The sequence below is a fragment of the Muntiacus reevesi genome, chromosome 2 (assembly GCF_963930625.1).
Source record: "Muntiacus reevesi chromosome 2, mMunRee1.1, whole genome shotgun sequence".
Classification (NCBI taxonomy): Eukaryota; Metazoa; Chordata; class Mammalia; order Artiodactyla; family Cervidae; genus Muntiacus; species Muntiacus reevesi.
The window spans coordinates 50631971-50647469 of record NC_089250.1 but is presented as its reverse complement, the minus strand read 5'-3'; the positions used below and the strand labels follow the sequence as shown (position 1 = coordinate 50647469).

The window sequence follows — 15499 nt, the reverse complement described above, 5'->3', positions numbered from 1 at the left end:
CCATTTAAACTTTTTGTCAAGGATGGAGAACTGAATTCATGTGCAGTCCTCTATGAAGCAAGGTCCCTCCACTGCACATTTCCATCCAGCTCAAGCAGGTCTTCCCCTTCTTTCTCCCTGTCCCACAAGCAGCTGGCCCAGGCTCTCCCCTCCCTGACCTCTCTTCCTTCCCTCTTAAGGCTGATGTGTTCTAGGACTCTCATCTGTGGCACCTCTCATTAACTCTTCTTCCTAAGAGCTCTCATGGTGAGAACTCCTTCCTCAACTGGGGGAGATGTGGCCCAAGAGGATTCCCTCTATGGCTCTGGTAAGGTGGGGGGGTGAGGAGTAAGACCTCATCCAGGCCTTGGGGGCTGGGCTTGCAGGGCACAAAGGAACAGAGTAAATGATCAGTTTTTTTTTTTTAATGCATGCATTCATAACAATGGAACTTGCATCCATTTCCAAAGGACCCCACCCCCACCCCCAAGATAAATTCCAAAATGAGATTTTCACCAGCTCATCTGGCACCCCAGGCCAGGCCTTCTGCCACACCAAGCCACACCAAGCTCATGAGTACTTATTGGGCCTTTAATCTGTAACTGCCTGGCCACACTCCATCTGCCCCAAGATGGTGAGAAGGAAAAATATGTAAGGCCAGGTAAGCCATGCCAGCTCTCAGTCCAAGAGGGAAGGCCTAGGTCAGGCTGGGGCCTGAGCAGGGGGCTCCCGGCCCCATGCGATGAGGGAGTTGCTGGCCTGGGCAAGCTCAGTGATGGACACCCGGCCCCGCTGTCGGATGAAGTTAGCCACCGCAGCCAGTTCCTCCGGGGTTATGTAGATGAACTTGCCCCGGTCGTCAATCACACCTGTGGGGACATGCAGGTTGTGGTGCTGAGCCCTCCCCACATGCCCAGCGACCCACCCACTCCTCCTGCCTGCCTGCTTGGCCTTTCCCAGCCGTATCCAACTTTGGCAAGTCAAATCAGGCTTCCTTGTCTGTCCTTGTCACCCAAAGCCATCACCAGGCCTTGGCACCCTCCTTGTTGAATGGCATCCCCCTTCTCGGTGCCCCTCCTTGTACACTGCTCCCCCACCCGGGGTGCTCATCCTAGCCTCGCAGCCCCACATGGCTAGACATTCCCCAAGGCCAGGGCCCGTAGTGACACTGTCCTCCTCTCACCTGTAAGAGTCCCCTCAGCCAGCAGGTCCTGGATGCGGTTTATGGTGTCCTATGAGGAGAACAGTTCTCAGAGTAGGGACAGGTGCTGCCATCCCCAGAAGAGGTACCTACAACCTCCCTCCGACCACAACCAAACCTCTCCTCTCCTTCTCATAGCCACCCTGCAATGTGACTCCACGTGTCTCCTTTGGAGGGCCCTGGAGAGAAGGTGCTCTGGTCCTGGGGTCTGGCAGGACCCCCCACCCCCCACCCTGAGAGAGGCTCCCTTCCAACCAGAAGAGAAGTGGTGACATTTGGCTGAGAAGGCTGGTATGGCCTGTTGTAGGGCAGCTGTCTAGGTAATTGGATTTGGGCTGCTGGAGTGATGGGGTTCAGACCTTTTTCTTTTTTTCTCCCGAATTGCTTTCCAACTAGTTATAAAGGCAGGATGCCTGGGATGACAAGAGATTCCTACAATATACTCACTCTTGGCTGGGGGTAGGGGGGAAGGGGCATTGAGACTCTCCATCTTTAGGGCAGGCCCTTTCTGACAGCCACACACATTCCACGGCTGCGCTCCACACACAGGCCACCGTGCACAGCTTACCTGAGTACGCAGGCCCACCTGGGAAGCCAGGTCTTCCAAGAGCACGACCTTGGACTGCTACAAACAGAGGGAGGAGAAGGTGCGAGGCTGAGCTCGGGCAAGTCCTTTTCAGCACTGGGACCCTCTGAAGTTGGTGTTCTGATCTGATCCGCTCTGGGTGGCTAGACACACACTGTGCAGATCCTATGGGAGAGCCTTGTTCCCCTCACACACTATTCACACACTCTCCCAATCACCCATATAGAGACATACGCATTCATAAACGCTCCTGTTCCCCTGCTTGTGGGCAGAGATCTGCGCCCCAGGCCCTTGTACTGAGGACCACCCTGAGACAGAAACACACCCGGAGAACCAAGCATAGCTGCCGGCTTCTCCTCTGCAACCAGAGCTGTCTTTCTAACATCTTGGACAGGTTGGAAGGGGAAACGCCTCAGAGATGAAGGGGAGGAACGACAATCACCAAAAGTTATTTTAAAAAACCTTTTCTGGGACTTGTGTTCGCTGAGAACTTGCCAGGACCAGGCACTGAGAAGGTGTGGGAGAAGCAATGTGGAACAGGACATGGCCCACAGCCCCGCCAAGGAGAAGGTGAGAATGGGGAGAACAGAGCAGATAAACAGCCCCAATAAGCCAGGACCTAGGCAGCTCCGTCTTGCCTCACCTTTGCTCCCTGTTCCCTGGCCCAAAGATCACAATGCTGACATGCCCATACTTCCTGTCACCGTGCTCTTCACGTTGTATGAGCCCTCCTTAAGATAACTGTCAGGAACACCGGCCAGCACTTTGCACACACAGCCATGTGACGGCAAGCTTCCCTCACACCCTCAGAAGAAACTTTAGTTCCCGGGGGCTGCAGCTGAGGGTCCACTGCTGGGCCCTACCTGCATCTGCCCCGTCTCCCTCACAAACAAAGAGCACGCGACTTGTGAGAAGGCGATCTTCTGCATCTCTGTGAATCTTCCACAGCAAATGAGCTGGGGGAGGGCTGACAGGGTGACACCTCCCCAGCTGCAGATGGCCTGAGACTGTTCGAAATGCCAAACTGAACATGTAAGCAGGGAGGCAAGTGAATGGCAGCTGGGCCAGGGCGTGGGCAAGTACCAGGTGACCTGGCCAGCTGGCCTCTACCTACAAAACAGGGAGTGGGTGCTGGGCTCCCAGCAACAGCTCAGAGTGGGATTATGGAGTCACCCCAGGTGGTCCCTGAAAACCTTGTCTGAGGGGTTGCTGGCGCCAAAAGTATGTCTGGAAAAACTAATCAATCAACCAACCCAATCCAATCAGAAGGGAGAGTGGACCAACGAGATCAAACTATGGCTGAGCCTCATGTAACTGCTGTGCACAGAAATGTCCCTCCAGTTCTGAAACCCTAGGATGAAAGGGCCCATCCCCTTAAGCCAAGAGGAAGGTGGGTAGGCTGAGTTTTGGAAGTTCTCCTTTTCCCTATGACAGGAGCTCTGGGACAATCAGCTAGCGTAAGCTGGAGAAACTTCTACTAAACTCCAAAAGATCTTGGAAAACACCAGAAAATGGTCCCTCCAGAGAGCTGTTGAAAGCAAGGATGGGAACTGCCCTGGGGGTTCTCAGGTGTCTGCTTTGTGGGGGCGGGGACTGAAGCTGATGCAGGAGGGCTTCCTGGAGGAGAGACTCAGGCTTGTGTTGCTGCCCACTGAGTGGGTGGGGACAGTGAGCTCCAAATAGCAGCAGGAGAGTGTGACATATCCTGCCCAGGGTTGCAGCCCTCAATCTAGTGTGCCAGGGTGGAAAATGGACTCTATGAGAAAGGAATGGTCACAGTCTGGGGGAGCCTCCTCCCTCTCAGGAACCCCCAGCCTCTACGCTGTGAGCCTAGCCCCTTGCAGCTAGGAGGTATCTAAACCCTGCTCTCTTTTGGGAGAGGTGGGGGGGATTATGCAAGCCCTGGCTCCTTGGCACCCCTAGTACCACCCCCACCACCGCCTCCGCTCCCTCTGTACTCCTTCCCTCAGCCGCCTCTGCACCCCTAAGCTGCACTTGAAAACCTCTCCCCTCATCGCATCCTTTGTGGGAGAGAAGTTGCTTAGCAGCAAAGCAGAGCAGGACAAGCTTATGCAACCGGAGCAGTATTCAGGAGGCCCGTGCTGCAGCTGCAGACAGAAGGGGGCACACCTGCTACCCTGCCCTAGTTTCCAAAGGAAACATCTTCCAGTATCCCGTGGAAGACCCAAGTTCCTGGTCAGGAGCACATGGCAGGGGATGTGGCTTCACCTCAGTATGACAGAACTGGTAGAAAACACATGTGAAGAAACTTGAAAACACAATGACTCACAGAGCGTGGGGTCTGAAGAGCAGGGAAACTGTCAAACCCTAAGCATGAGGAAGCGATCGTATCTCCCACACAGATCAGGTCCTTCCCCACGTCTGGGGTCAGAGGAGAAGGGGCTTTCCTGGCCAGGAACCTAGCAGGCCCACCTGCTCACTCCTGCACAAGCTTGAGTGACATGTGTGCAGACCCCCTTGGGCCTACCCCCTCCAGGACCTGAAGATGAACCCAACATACATACAAGAAGCAAGCAGCTGACACCCAGGTTCTGCTCTGCATTTCTTACCTTAATGTAGTTGATGAATTCAGCCAGGAAGCTATGGGACTAGAAAAGCAGAGAAATCAAGATGAGAGTCCCCCTGGCAGGGGCCACAAGGGTCTATGCCTACCCACCTGCCCAGCTGAGTGCCTGCTCAACCACCTGGGTGAGCAGCAGAGCCTCCTGTGGGGAGGGGATCGAGGCACCACCTCTCCCAAAGACAAGGTCTCGGCCACTAGAGCCTGCTGATCCTGATGCCCACCCGCCTCTCACTGGATGACCAGGGAAGCAGGCAAGGAGCTGTGGGGTATCTGAGATGGGGCTGTCCTGCCTTTCTGGGCTCAGGGAACATTTCCTAGTGGTGGTGGACCCACCTGCTCCTCAGTCATTGTCTCGCCCACACCCTCCTCCTCCACCACGAAGGTCTCCTTCAGTTTCAGATACTCTTCATGCTCCCGCTGGGCCTGCTCCTCCTGGGCCTTCCTCTCCTCCTCTTCCTGTGGACACAGAGGAGGTAAGAGTCAGATAGAGTGGCCACTCTATTCTGTTTTGGTCCTTGCTGCTCTCAGAGGCCAGAGACAGAGCTCCTTCAGGACCTCCATCCCTCTGGCCCCTAAGCTAAACAGCATGATCCCTCTTCTCAATCAGTTCTATCACCTCCCAGACACTGCTCAGCATCCCTCTCCCTGAAAATCCTGCCATGAACGCCATATAATATCCTCCAGTCACCCCCTCCCACATCCTGCCCTGTCATGTCCAAGCTTTGTGAACAAAACCCAGGTTCCATTTCTCATCAGTCAACCATCCCTCTAGCCCACTCCAATCTGGCTTCTGCACACTCAGCTCCACCAAAAGAAGTCCTGCTATGGCCTCACCCATGTCCTCTACCCACCAAAGCCAAGGGACAACCATCAGGCCTCATACCCTGGTCTTCTCAGTGGCCCTGGGCAGAGCCTACCATCCCCTCTTCCATCCCTTGGCTTTCAGACCCTACCCTCTCCTAGATATCCTCCTGTTCCTTGGGTCATTCTTCCCACTGCCTCCATCACTCAGCCCAGTCCCTTCTCTCTCTTCCACTCTCTGCACCACATCACTATGCCCACAGCATCAATTATGCCCTAATGAAAAACGAATGAAATGCCAATAAAGTGTTAAATTCACTTAATAATAACGTATTATTGTTAGCTGTAAAAAATATACCACAGTAAGGTACAATGTTAATAGTAAGGGTATCTGAGTGCCAGTGACTGCTACTGTTGTATCCCTACACAAATCTCTCTTCCCAAACAAACGACTTCCCACATGGCACACACACTGAGCTGTCTCATAGGCACCTCAAATTGACGATGTCCCAGAAAGACCCTGTGATCTACTCCCCACACATCTGGTACTCCTCCTGAATCCTTGGCTTAGCGAATCTCACAGCTATCTGGCCAACTGCCCTGGTCAGAAATGAGGCTCCATCTACCACTTCTTTCTTTAACTTCTGGAAAACTGCTTGATCCATCCACCATCGCCTAGTGCAACAGTCTTGCCCCAAACCAACCCATTTTCCAGGATTCTCAGAGAAAGAGCTATCTTAAACATGAAGATAAAGCTGTGATATGGAATATACAAGATGAGCCTGGAGCATTTTTCAGTGTCAAAAGTAAGAAAGTACTCAGAGAAGAAAAACAATAAGGGTATGTCAAAGGTAAACAGGGGTCAACTAAAAGCGCTCCCAGTAGCCAAAGCTAGAACAATCTAAGCAAAAAAGTAAATAAGATAGCATTGGATGGGACTTCACTGGTAGTCAGATGGTTAGGACTCTTCATTTTCACTGCTGAAGGCCTGTGTTCAGTCCCCGGTTGAAGAACTAAGATTCCACAAGCCATGTGGCACGGCCAAAAAAAAAAGATAGTATCTGGATTACAATACAAAGTGCAAAACAGATATTCATAAGTCATATCCATGTAGATACAAATAACTGAATAAATAAAGAAAAGATAAATCTGTACAAATGAATTTTAAATACTTCATGTAAATACTCTCCTCTTAAGTAGATGGAGCATAACTCCCTACTTCTTAAGTGTGGCCTGTGCAGTAGCTTGTTTCCAAGAAACCATGGGAAGTAGAGAAATCTGGCAAACATAATCTTGGCCAGGTGATCAAGGTTAGCATACAAGTGATAAGTCAAGTCGATAACATGAAATCTTGATATGTTGTGTTGAGGATGGCACTCCACCTCTGGTCTTCCTCCCAGAAATCCATAACCCCTATTCTAACCTTGACAATAACATAAGTCGAATGCAAATAGAGGGACATTTTACAAAATACTTTCCCAACAGCTCTCAAAACTGTCAAGGTCATCAAAAGCAAAGAAAGTCTGAGAAACTATCACAACTCAGAGGAACCTAAGAAGACATGACAACTAAGTCTAACGTGGTATCCTGGATGGGACTCTGGCAAAGAAAAAGGATATTTGGGGAAAACTACAGAAGAGAAGACTCTACACATGGACATCACCAGATGGTAGACACTGAAATCAGACTGATTATATTCTTTGCAGCCAAAGATGGAGAAGCTCTATACAGTCAGCAAAAACAAGACTGGGAGCTGACTGTGGCTCGGATCATGAACTCCTTACTGCCAAATTCAGACTGAAACTGAAGAAAGTGGAGAAAACCACTAGACCATTCAGGTATGACCTAAATCAAATCCCTTATGACTAGACAGTGGAAGTGAAAGATAGATTTAAGGGGCTAGATCTGATAAGAGTGCCTGATGAACTATGGATGGAGGTTCGTGACACTGTACAGGAGACGGGAATTAAGACCATCCCCAAGAAAAAGAAATGCAAAAAAGCAAAATGGCTGTCTGAGGAGGCCTTACAAATAGCTGTGAAAAGAAGAGAAGCGAAAAACAAAGGAGAAAAGGAAAGATATTTTCATTTGAATGCAGAGTTCCAAAGAATAGCAAGGAGAGATAAGAAAGCCTTCCTCAGTGATCAATGCAAATAAATAGAGGAAAACAATAGAATGGGAAAGACTAGAGATACCAAGGGAACATTTCATGCAAAGATGGGCTCAATAAAGGACAGAAATGGTAGGGACCTAACAAAAGCAGAAGATATTAAGAAGAGGTGGCAAGAATACACAGAAGAACTCTACAAAAAAGATCTTCACGACCCAGATAATCACAATGGTGTGATCACTCACCTAGAGCCAGATATCCTGGGATGTGAAGTCAAGTGGGCCTTAGGAAGCATCACTATGAATAAAGCTAGTGGAGGTGATGGAATTCCAGTTGAGCTATTTCAAATCCTGAAAGACGAGGCTGTGAAAGTGCTGCACTCAACATGCCAGCAAATTTGGAAAATTCAGCAGTGGCCACAGGACTGGAAAAGGTCAGTTTTCATTCCAATCCCAAAGAAAGGCAATGCCAAAGAATGCTCAAACTACTGCACAATTGCACTCATTTCACACACTAGTAAAGTAATGCTTAAAATTCTCCAAGTCAGGATTCAGCAATATGTGAATCATGAACTTCCAGATGTTCAAGCTGGTTTTAGAAAAGGCAGAGGAACCAGAGATCAAATTGCCAACATCCACTGGATCATCGAAAAAGCAAGAGAGTTCCAGAAAAACATCTATTTCTGCTTTATTGACTATGCCAAAGCCTTTGACTGTGTGGATCACAATAAACTGGAAAATTCTTCAAGAGATGGGCATACCAGACCACCTGACCTGCCTCTTGAAAAACCTGTATGCAGGTCAGGAAGGAACAGTTAGAATTGGACATGAAACAACAGACTGGTTCCAAATAGGAAAAGGAATACGTCAAGGCTGTATATTGTCACCTTGTTTATTTAACTTATATGCAGAGTGCATCATGCAAAATGCCAGGCTGGATGAAGCACAAGCTGAAAGCAAGATTGCTGTGAGAAATATCAATAACCTCAGATATGCAGATGACACCACCCTTATGGCAGAAAGTGAAGAAGAACTAAAGAGCCTCTTGATGAAAGTGAAAGAAGAGAGTGAAAAAGTTGGCTTAAAGCTCAATATTTAGAAAACTAAGATCATGGCATCCAGTCCCATCACTTCATGGCAAATAGATGGGGAAACAGTGGCTGACTATTTTTCTGGGCTCCAAAATCACTGGAGATGGTGACTGCAGCCATGAAATTAAAAGACGCTTACACCTTGGAAGTAAAGTTACGACCAACCTAGACAGCATATTAAAAAGCAGAGACATCACTTGTGAACAAAGGTCCCTCTAGTCAAGGCTATGGTTTTTCCAGTGGTCATGCATGGATCTGAGAGTTGGACTATAGAGAAAGCTGAGTGCCGAAGAATTAATGCTTTTGAACTGTGGTGTTGGAGAAGACTCTTGAGAGTCCCTTGGACTGCTAGGAGATCCAACCAGTCCATCCTAAAGGAGATCAGTCCTGGGTGTTCATTGAAAGGACTGATGTTGAAGCTGAAACTCCAATACTTTGGCCACCTGATGCGAACAGCTGACTCACTGGAAAAGACCCTGATGCTGGGAAAGATTGAGGGCAGGAGGAGAAGGGGACGACAGAGGATGAAATAGTTGGATGGCATCACCGACTTGATGGACATGGGTTTGGGTGGACTCCGGGAATTGGTGATGGACAGGGAGGCTTGGTGTGCTGTGGTTCATGGGGTCGCAAAGAGTCGGACACAACTGAGCGACTGAACTGAACTGAATGAAATCCCAATAATGTGTCAAATTCACTTAATAATAAATTATTACTACTTGTAAGAAATATACCACAGTAAGGTATAAAGTATGATGTTAATAGTAAGGGAATTGGGGTGTAGGGGAGAAGAGCCCCAGAATACTTTAGGTGCATTATTAGAATCAATATTCAGAAAGGTAAATCCTGAGGCTGGGAAAGATTGAAGACAAAAGGAAAAGGTGGCGGCAGTGGCGGCAGAGGATGAGATGGTTAGATAGCATCACTGACTCAGTGGACGTGAATTTGAGCAAACTGTGGGAGACAGTGGAGGACAGAGAAGCCTGGCATGCTCCACTTCAGAGGATCACAAAGAGTTGGACATGACTTAGTGACTGAAATCTTCTGCTGTGTTCCAGCATCCAGAGCCAGGCATTACGGACATCCAGTGTCCCTGAATAACAAGGCCAGTCAGAGGCCAAAGGTACCAGGCTATGGGGTCTTCCCAGCTGGGCAGCCCGGGCTCTTACTCTATATACCCCACATCTTTATGGTGGTGCCCTTCTTGGGCACCCGATTCTCAAAGGGAAGGAAGCACCTGGCAAATGAAGGCTGATTCACCACCTTACTGCAGTGGTCTCCATTCTCCAAGTATCTTCTCTCTGCCAGGCCCTGAACAGAACCTGGTACAGATATGATCCATCTCTTACAATGTTCTTTAACGGTCCAAAGGGCCTCAGGATTCAGAGTCCCCCCGCCCCACCTCACCTCTCTGATCCCTTTTCTTCCTCCTTATCCTGCTCTAGCCACTCTGTCTCAATGTTCTTCAAATGCTTCAGGTGTGTCCAATAAATTACATGCACAAAATTTCAGTTTCAGGCTCCCTTTTTCAGCAGCAGCTTTATAGAAGCTGTGCCCAGAACACAGGAACCAAATAAATCATGGCCTGCACCGGGCTCAAGGCCCCTCTTCTGGGCTGTAGGTGTAGGGAAGCTGCATGGGAAGCAAGAGGGCAGCCCAGGTGGCGCTAGCGCTAAAGAATTCACCTGCTAAAGCAAGAAATGCAAGAGACGTGGGTTTGATCCCTGGGTCGGGAAGATTCCTTGAAGTAGGAAACGGTAACCTGCTCCAGTATTCTTTCCCAGAGAATTCATGGACAGAGGAGCCTGATGGCCTACAGACCATGGGGTTACAAAGACTTGGACACCACTGAGCATCCATGGGCACGTACATGCACGCACACACATACACACACGAAGCAAGGCTCCCTGGACAGCAGACAGAAGTCAGCATCTGGGGCCTGGCTCACCTTCTGTTCCTCCTCCAGGCGAAGCCGTTCCTCCTCCTTCTTCCACTCTGCCTCACGCTGTGACTCAAGGCGTTTCCGTTCCTCACGCTCAGCCTCCTCTGCCTGGAGAAAGGCTTTCATAGTTGGCACATCTCCACCTCCAGCCAGAGCCTGCCCACCTCCCAAACAGGCCAGGTCAGGCCAAAGACCACAGTTGCAGGAGACGGAGACAGACAAGCATCAAACAACCCAGCATGAGGGGAGGGTCTGCTACATAGAAGACAAGGAAGGCAGGGCCCTTTCCCACCTCTCAAAGCTGCACCCCCATCCCTCCTGCTTGCCTCACGCTGGGCTTTTCGTGCTTGTTTCTCCTCCAGCTTCCGTAGTTTCTTGGCTCCAATTTTCCCGGACAAGTGAGTTTCCACTGGCTTCTCTATGTCTTCTTCCTCTTGGGCTGAGTATGGTCAGAGAAAGACACGTCAGGTCCTGGTCACAGAGGACAGATGATATTCACCTTATCCCTTGTCACTCTCCTTGAGGGGGATTTCCCTCAACTCACTTGCAAATACCACTAGTCCAGCTCTGCCCTCTTAAAGCCTCTGCCATGCAGAAATTTGTCTGGGTTGCATGTGTTAGGTTTGGGAGAGGGGTGAGGGAACCATGGAGCAAGAAAACAGATGATAATATTAGACCCTATATAGCTATAAAGAGGGCACTTGAGCCCTTGAGTGAAGCCCTCAGAGAATGAGTGTGCCCCCACAAGGGAGAGTGCTGGGATAGAAGAAGTGGACTGAAGAATTCTCTAGGTCAACCTAAAGACTCCTGCCCTCCTGTTTGGACACTGAGAGCCAAAATGAAGAAGGGGTTGGCCCAATGGAATAGGGATCATGGTCCAGAGCTGCTAGCCCCCAGGGAAGAAAGGATGGGTCCTAAGTCTCCCCTAGGGGCTTCCCTGGTAGCTCAGTGGTAAAGAATCCACTTGCTAATGCAGAGATGTGGGTTCGATCTCTGGGCTGGGAAGATCCCCTGGAGGAGGAAATGGCAACTCACTCCAGTTTTCTTGCCTGGGAAATCCCAGGACAGAGGACTCCATGGAGTCACAAAAGAGTCAGACACAACTTAGCGACTAAACAACAACAAAGTCTCTCCTAACCACATCCAAGGATTCCCAGACATTCCTCCCACACTACGGCTTCACACTGCATTCTTTTGCCCAGGTTTGGGGTCACCTCACCCTCTAACCCAGGCCCTCTCCACCAGGTTGGGCCCCTCTCACCTTGGATGATGGCCTCCTCCTCATTCTCATCAGCCCAGGCCACTCGCTGCGCTCGACGCTGGGCCTGCAAGCGGCTGCCCAGGTCTCTCCGGCGCCGGGGCCTGCCCGCGGCTCTCTGCTCCTCGGGCTCTAGGGGCTGAGGCCGAGCCACTCGGCCTGCTACTGCTGGTTCCTCTTCATTGTGCAAAGGCTCTTGGACAGCTGTAGGGAAGAGAAGCACCATGATTCTCTCTGGCAGCCCAACTCACCTCTTGGCAGGGGGAACAGCATCCTGGAAACCTCACCCTCCTCTGCTCAACTTCCACCAAGCTCCTTCTGTCCACAACAAAGTCCTAATTTCTCAGCCCGACTTTGGAGTCTTTCATAATCCAAACCCTGACCTTGGTCCAATGCAGCAAGCGCACTCCTTTCCTCCCACCTCTGTTGATACCTTTCTTTCCTCTTAAGGCCCCACCTTTCCAGCTGACCCATTAGGAGACTACCACCCTGCAAAATGGAGCTGTTCTACCTCCTCCAGAAGCCCACCTTGACCTCTCCAGGCCTCATCTGAATGAATGCCCACAGCAGTACTGTATTAATCTTTTGCTTAACACCACCTGCCACGGTTTTATCTGGAACTCCAATCAGAAAGCAGACCCGACCGCGAAGTCTCTCCTCCCAGGAAGACTTGTTGGCTACTTGCCTTACCTCAGCTTCTCTGTCCCCTGCCCCTGGCAGATGCTCCGAATAGCTTGTGGGCCAAAGGAGGTGGAGGGACATATACACAAACTCATATGCCGATAAAGAAATGATGGGGAGGGGGCCAGGGTGGAGGATGACAGGTGTATCTGTTACGTGCCCTGGCAGCTGACACGGCCTTCCGGGCGGGGTGCAAAACAGGGAGGAGGGTGCAAGCCCACATGTGTGTTCTTGAGGAGTAAGGAGAGAGCTTCCTGGAGCCGCCTCATACTCTTTTCTGTTCGCAGGTAGGTAGAAAACACTTAGGGGCCCCCTTCTCGTCAGCTGCTCTGGACCCGGCCTGGGAAGCATGGGACACCCCTGTGGATCCCTCAACGGACGCAGTCGGGGGCTGCCTGGATAAAGGATGGTAGTGTCTACCAGGGCCTGGCCCTCAGGGAGGGCCAAAGCGGCGAGAAGATGAGAGCACGCTCTCTTTTGGGGGGCCAGGACAAAGGTGTGGGACCCAGCCACTTGGTCCACGAGCAAGCATCTGCGCTGCACCGCCCTGCTGGTCTCCACTTTGCGCACGCATGCTCAGGCGTGCGGCCTGTGGCGGGCGGAAGGCGCGGAGATCTGCTCAGTTCCGCCGGGCAAGTCAGCGCATGCGCATAAGCCGCGGCTCCACGGCCTACCGAGGCTGAGACAAGAGGACGCGCGGCCCCACCGGCCCTGGCGCGGCGGCATCTCCTACCTGCTGCCGCCCGGCCCCGGCTGTGAGTCAGGAAGAGAATAAGCCCGACAAGCAGAGCTGCCACCGCCAAGTACACCACGGGGGACACCATGACGTGGACTTCCAGGTGGAACCAGCGCGTCACCCTGAAACCCGGGATCTCCCAGGCCCCGCCCACCGCACATGTGGCCCCTCCTATTTCCTATCTAGGCCCCGCCCACCTCTCGGCCCCGCCCTGGTCTCACATAATAGAGAGGCCCTAATTTTTTTTCTTAAATCAGTCTGCTGTACAGCATAGTGACTCAGTGTGTGTGTGTGTGTGTGTGTGTGTGTGTGTGTGTGTGTGTGTGTGTGTTTTCTTAAATCAGTCTGCTGTACAGCATAGTGACTCTGTGTGTGTGTGTGTGTACTTTCTGTTTTAGGGTTTTGTTTTTCTGTTAGGGTTTGGCTGCACAGCTTGTGGGATTTTCAGTTCCCAGACTAGGGATTGAACCAATGTATATTTTCAAAACAGTAAACAATACCAGGACTTCCTCAGTGGGTAAAACTGGGCACTTTCAATGCAAGGGGCCAGGGTTCAATCCCTGGTCAGGGAACTAGTGCCCACTTCCTGCAACTAAAGATCCCATATTAAAACAAACAAACAAACAAACAACGATCCCATATGCCACAACTGAAATTTAGACCTGCTGCAGTCAAATAAAAATAAATGTTAAAAAAAAGCATGCATGCAACCACTCAAATACTAAAAAATTAAATAAAAGGAACTATTTCAGAGGTAGAATTAATAGGACCTGACAATCTCCTTTGAAGGCAAGAATTGTCCTTTTACACTTAACTTAGTTTCCTCCACAAAGAGGGAAGGGCAATTCCAAAGAGATTATTCCATCATAATCCTAGCTAGAGAAATAAAAATTCACATATTTTAATTCTAGCAAATTCTATTTAATAAATGAATAATGCAATCCCTTTCATTTCTGTTTAGAACAACAAAGAACCTGTTTCTTCACATGTTGGATCATCAGTTAGGTAAAGCAATCAATATGTCTCTGTTTTGTCTCGTTGTTGCCTAAGGGGATTTCTGTCACTTGAAACCAAGGATCCTGATTAAAGATCACACACGCACAAACTTCTTCATACAATTTTTGGTATTCATATATCTCCTCCCTCCTCACCAAGTTCTTGGGTTCAAAGAACTTCAGGTTAATTGACTGCTTGATTGGTTTGCAGGATCTTAGTTCCCATATCCTTAACAATGAAAGCAGAGTCCTAACCACTAGGCCACCAGGGAATTCCCCAAGGCCATCAGCTTTAGAATGAGGTCTATCTCACTCTGTGAATACTCACTTCCAATACTCCTGCTTAACCTTTGTGGGCTCCCACATCTTGCTGAGGAGCCCTCAACAAACCTAGGTGGTTCTCTCAGCCTCCAGGGTTCCAACTGTCTTTGTGCTGACCATACCACGTGGTACTTGTCTGTGGTACACCTATACTGTCCTTGGAAAGGTGCCTATACTATTCTTGGAAAGCTCCTCCTAGCCTGTCAGGAGGTCAGCTTTGCTGAGCTGAACCTCTTTTGTGAACCATCTTCACATGCCTGAAGATTCACCATGACTTCATGAGGAAGACACATGACATAGACCAAGGGCATCACTTCCTGATCTAACCCACTACTTCTCATGTCAACTCCAAAGAGATTGGCAAATCACCCAGTAGAAAGGGATCATATGGTAGAATCACATGGTAGAATGGGAAATTCCAGGACCTGCATTAGGACATAGTAATCTCTTTTGGCCTGTGCAATATTCCCACTATGGTAGTCATTGAGCAAAGGGTTTTTAAAAAAATAAACATGTTCCCCAAGGAGAAATTCTGGCATGTAAAAAAAAAAAATCTGATAATTGAGATGATCAGATGTCTTTAACAGTAAACAAAATAATTCATCCAGGCATTGCCAGCTCACCAGACTTCTCATGATACTCCTGACAGGAGCTGCCTCACCAGGAGTAAAGCTGGCCCCGAATCTGCCCCACGAAGGAGACAGACAGTTGAATTGCCCAGTGTAAGTGTCAGTAGTGGGTTAAGGCCTATGGCAAGGTGGGTCTGCTGGGGCACTTTCTACTCTTTGCTGTGTTGGGGATGAAAAGAATTAGCTGAGAAGGAACTGGAGGGATGTTGTAATAAAGGAACTTAAATACTGAAGTCCCAAGTCTGGGACATGGGTGAAAAGACCGGGCTAGATTAAGGCTATGCCAAGTTTAAAATCACAGTCAGATAGTTCGGAGCTGGCAGGCAAGGCGGAGCTAAGGAAGCCGGGCTTGAAGATGAGATCGGGAATAAAGACCCAGGTTAGGGAGCCCTTGTCCTGAAGGAAACAGTTCTCAGTGACAACTTTAGAGGTGCCAGCAGTGAAGGCGAATCGTCCAGAGCCTAGGGAGTTCATCACAGGCCTCGAGGTAGGCACGAAGGGTTTCTTTGCTTCCTCGGTGCCCCCTGCCCCAGAGATGGGTGAAAACAGGAGTGGGGCAGGTGGTTAGAATAGTCTCTTCTGGCTT

At 49.9% G+C, this 15499-nt stretch overlaps 1 protein-coding gene across 1 annotated transcript; it reads right to left on the bottom strand.

Annotated features, from left to right (window-relative positions):
- Positions 1–448: 448 nt before the first annotated feature.
- On the bottom strand, positions 449–13118 carry DDRGK1 (DDRGK domain containing 1). Its single transcript, XM_065921530.1, has 9 exons — positions 12966–13118; positions 11555–11755; positions 10620–10732; positions 10300–10401; positions 4684–4806; positions 4337–4375; positions 1749–1805; positions 1163–1211; positions 449–848 (listed from the first exon to the last, which is right to left on the bottom strand). Exons 1-9 carry the CDS (start codon positions 13054–13056, stop codon positions 682–684), a joined length of 942 nt encoding a protein of 313 aa, XP_065777602.1. The 5' UTR covers positions 13057–13118; the 3' UTR covers positions 449–681.
- Positions 13119–15499: the final 2381 nt, after the last annotated feature.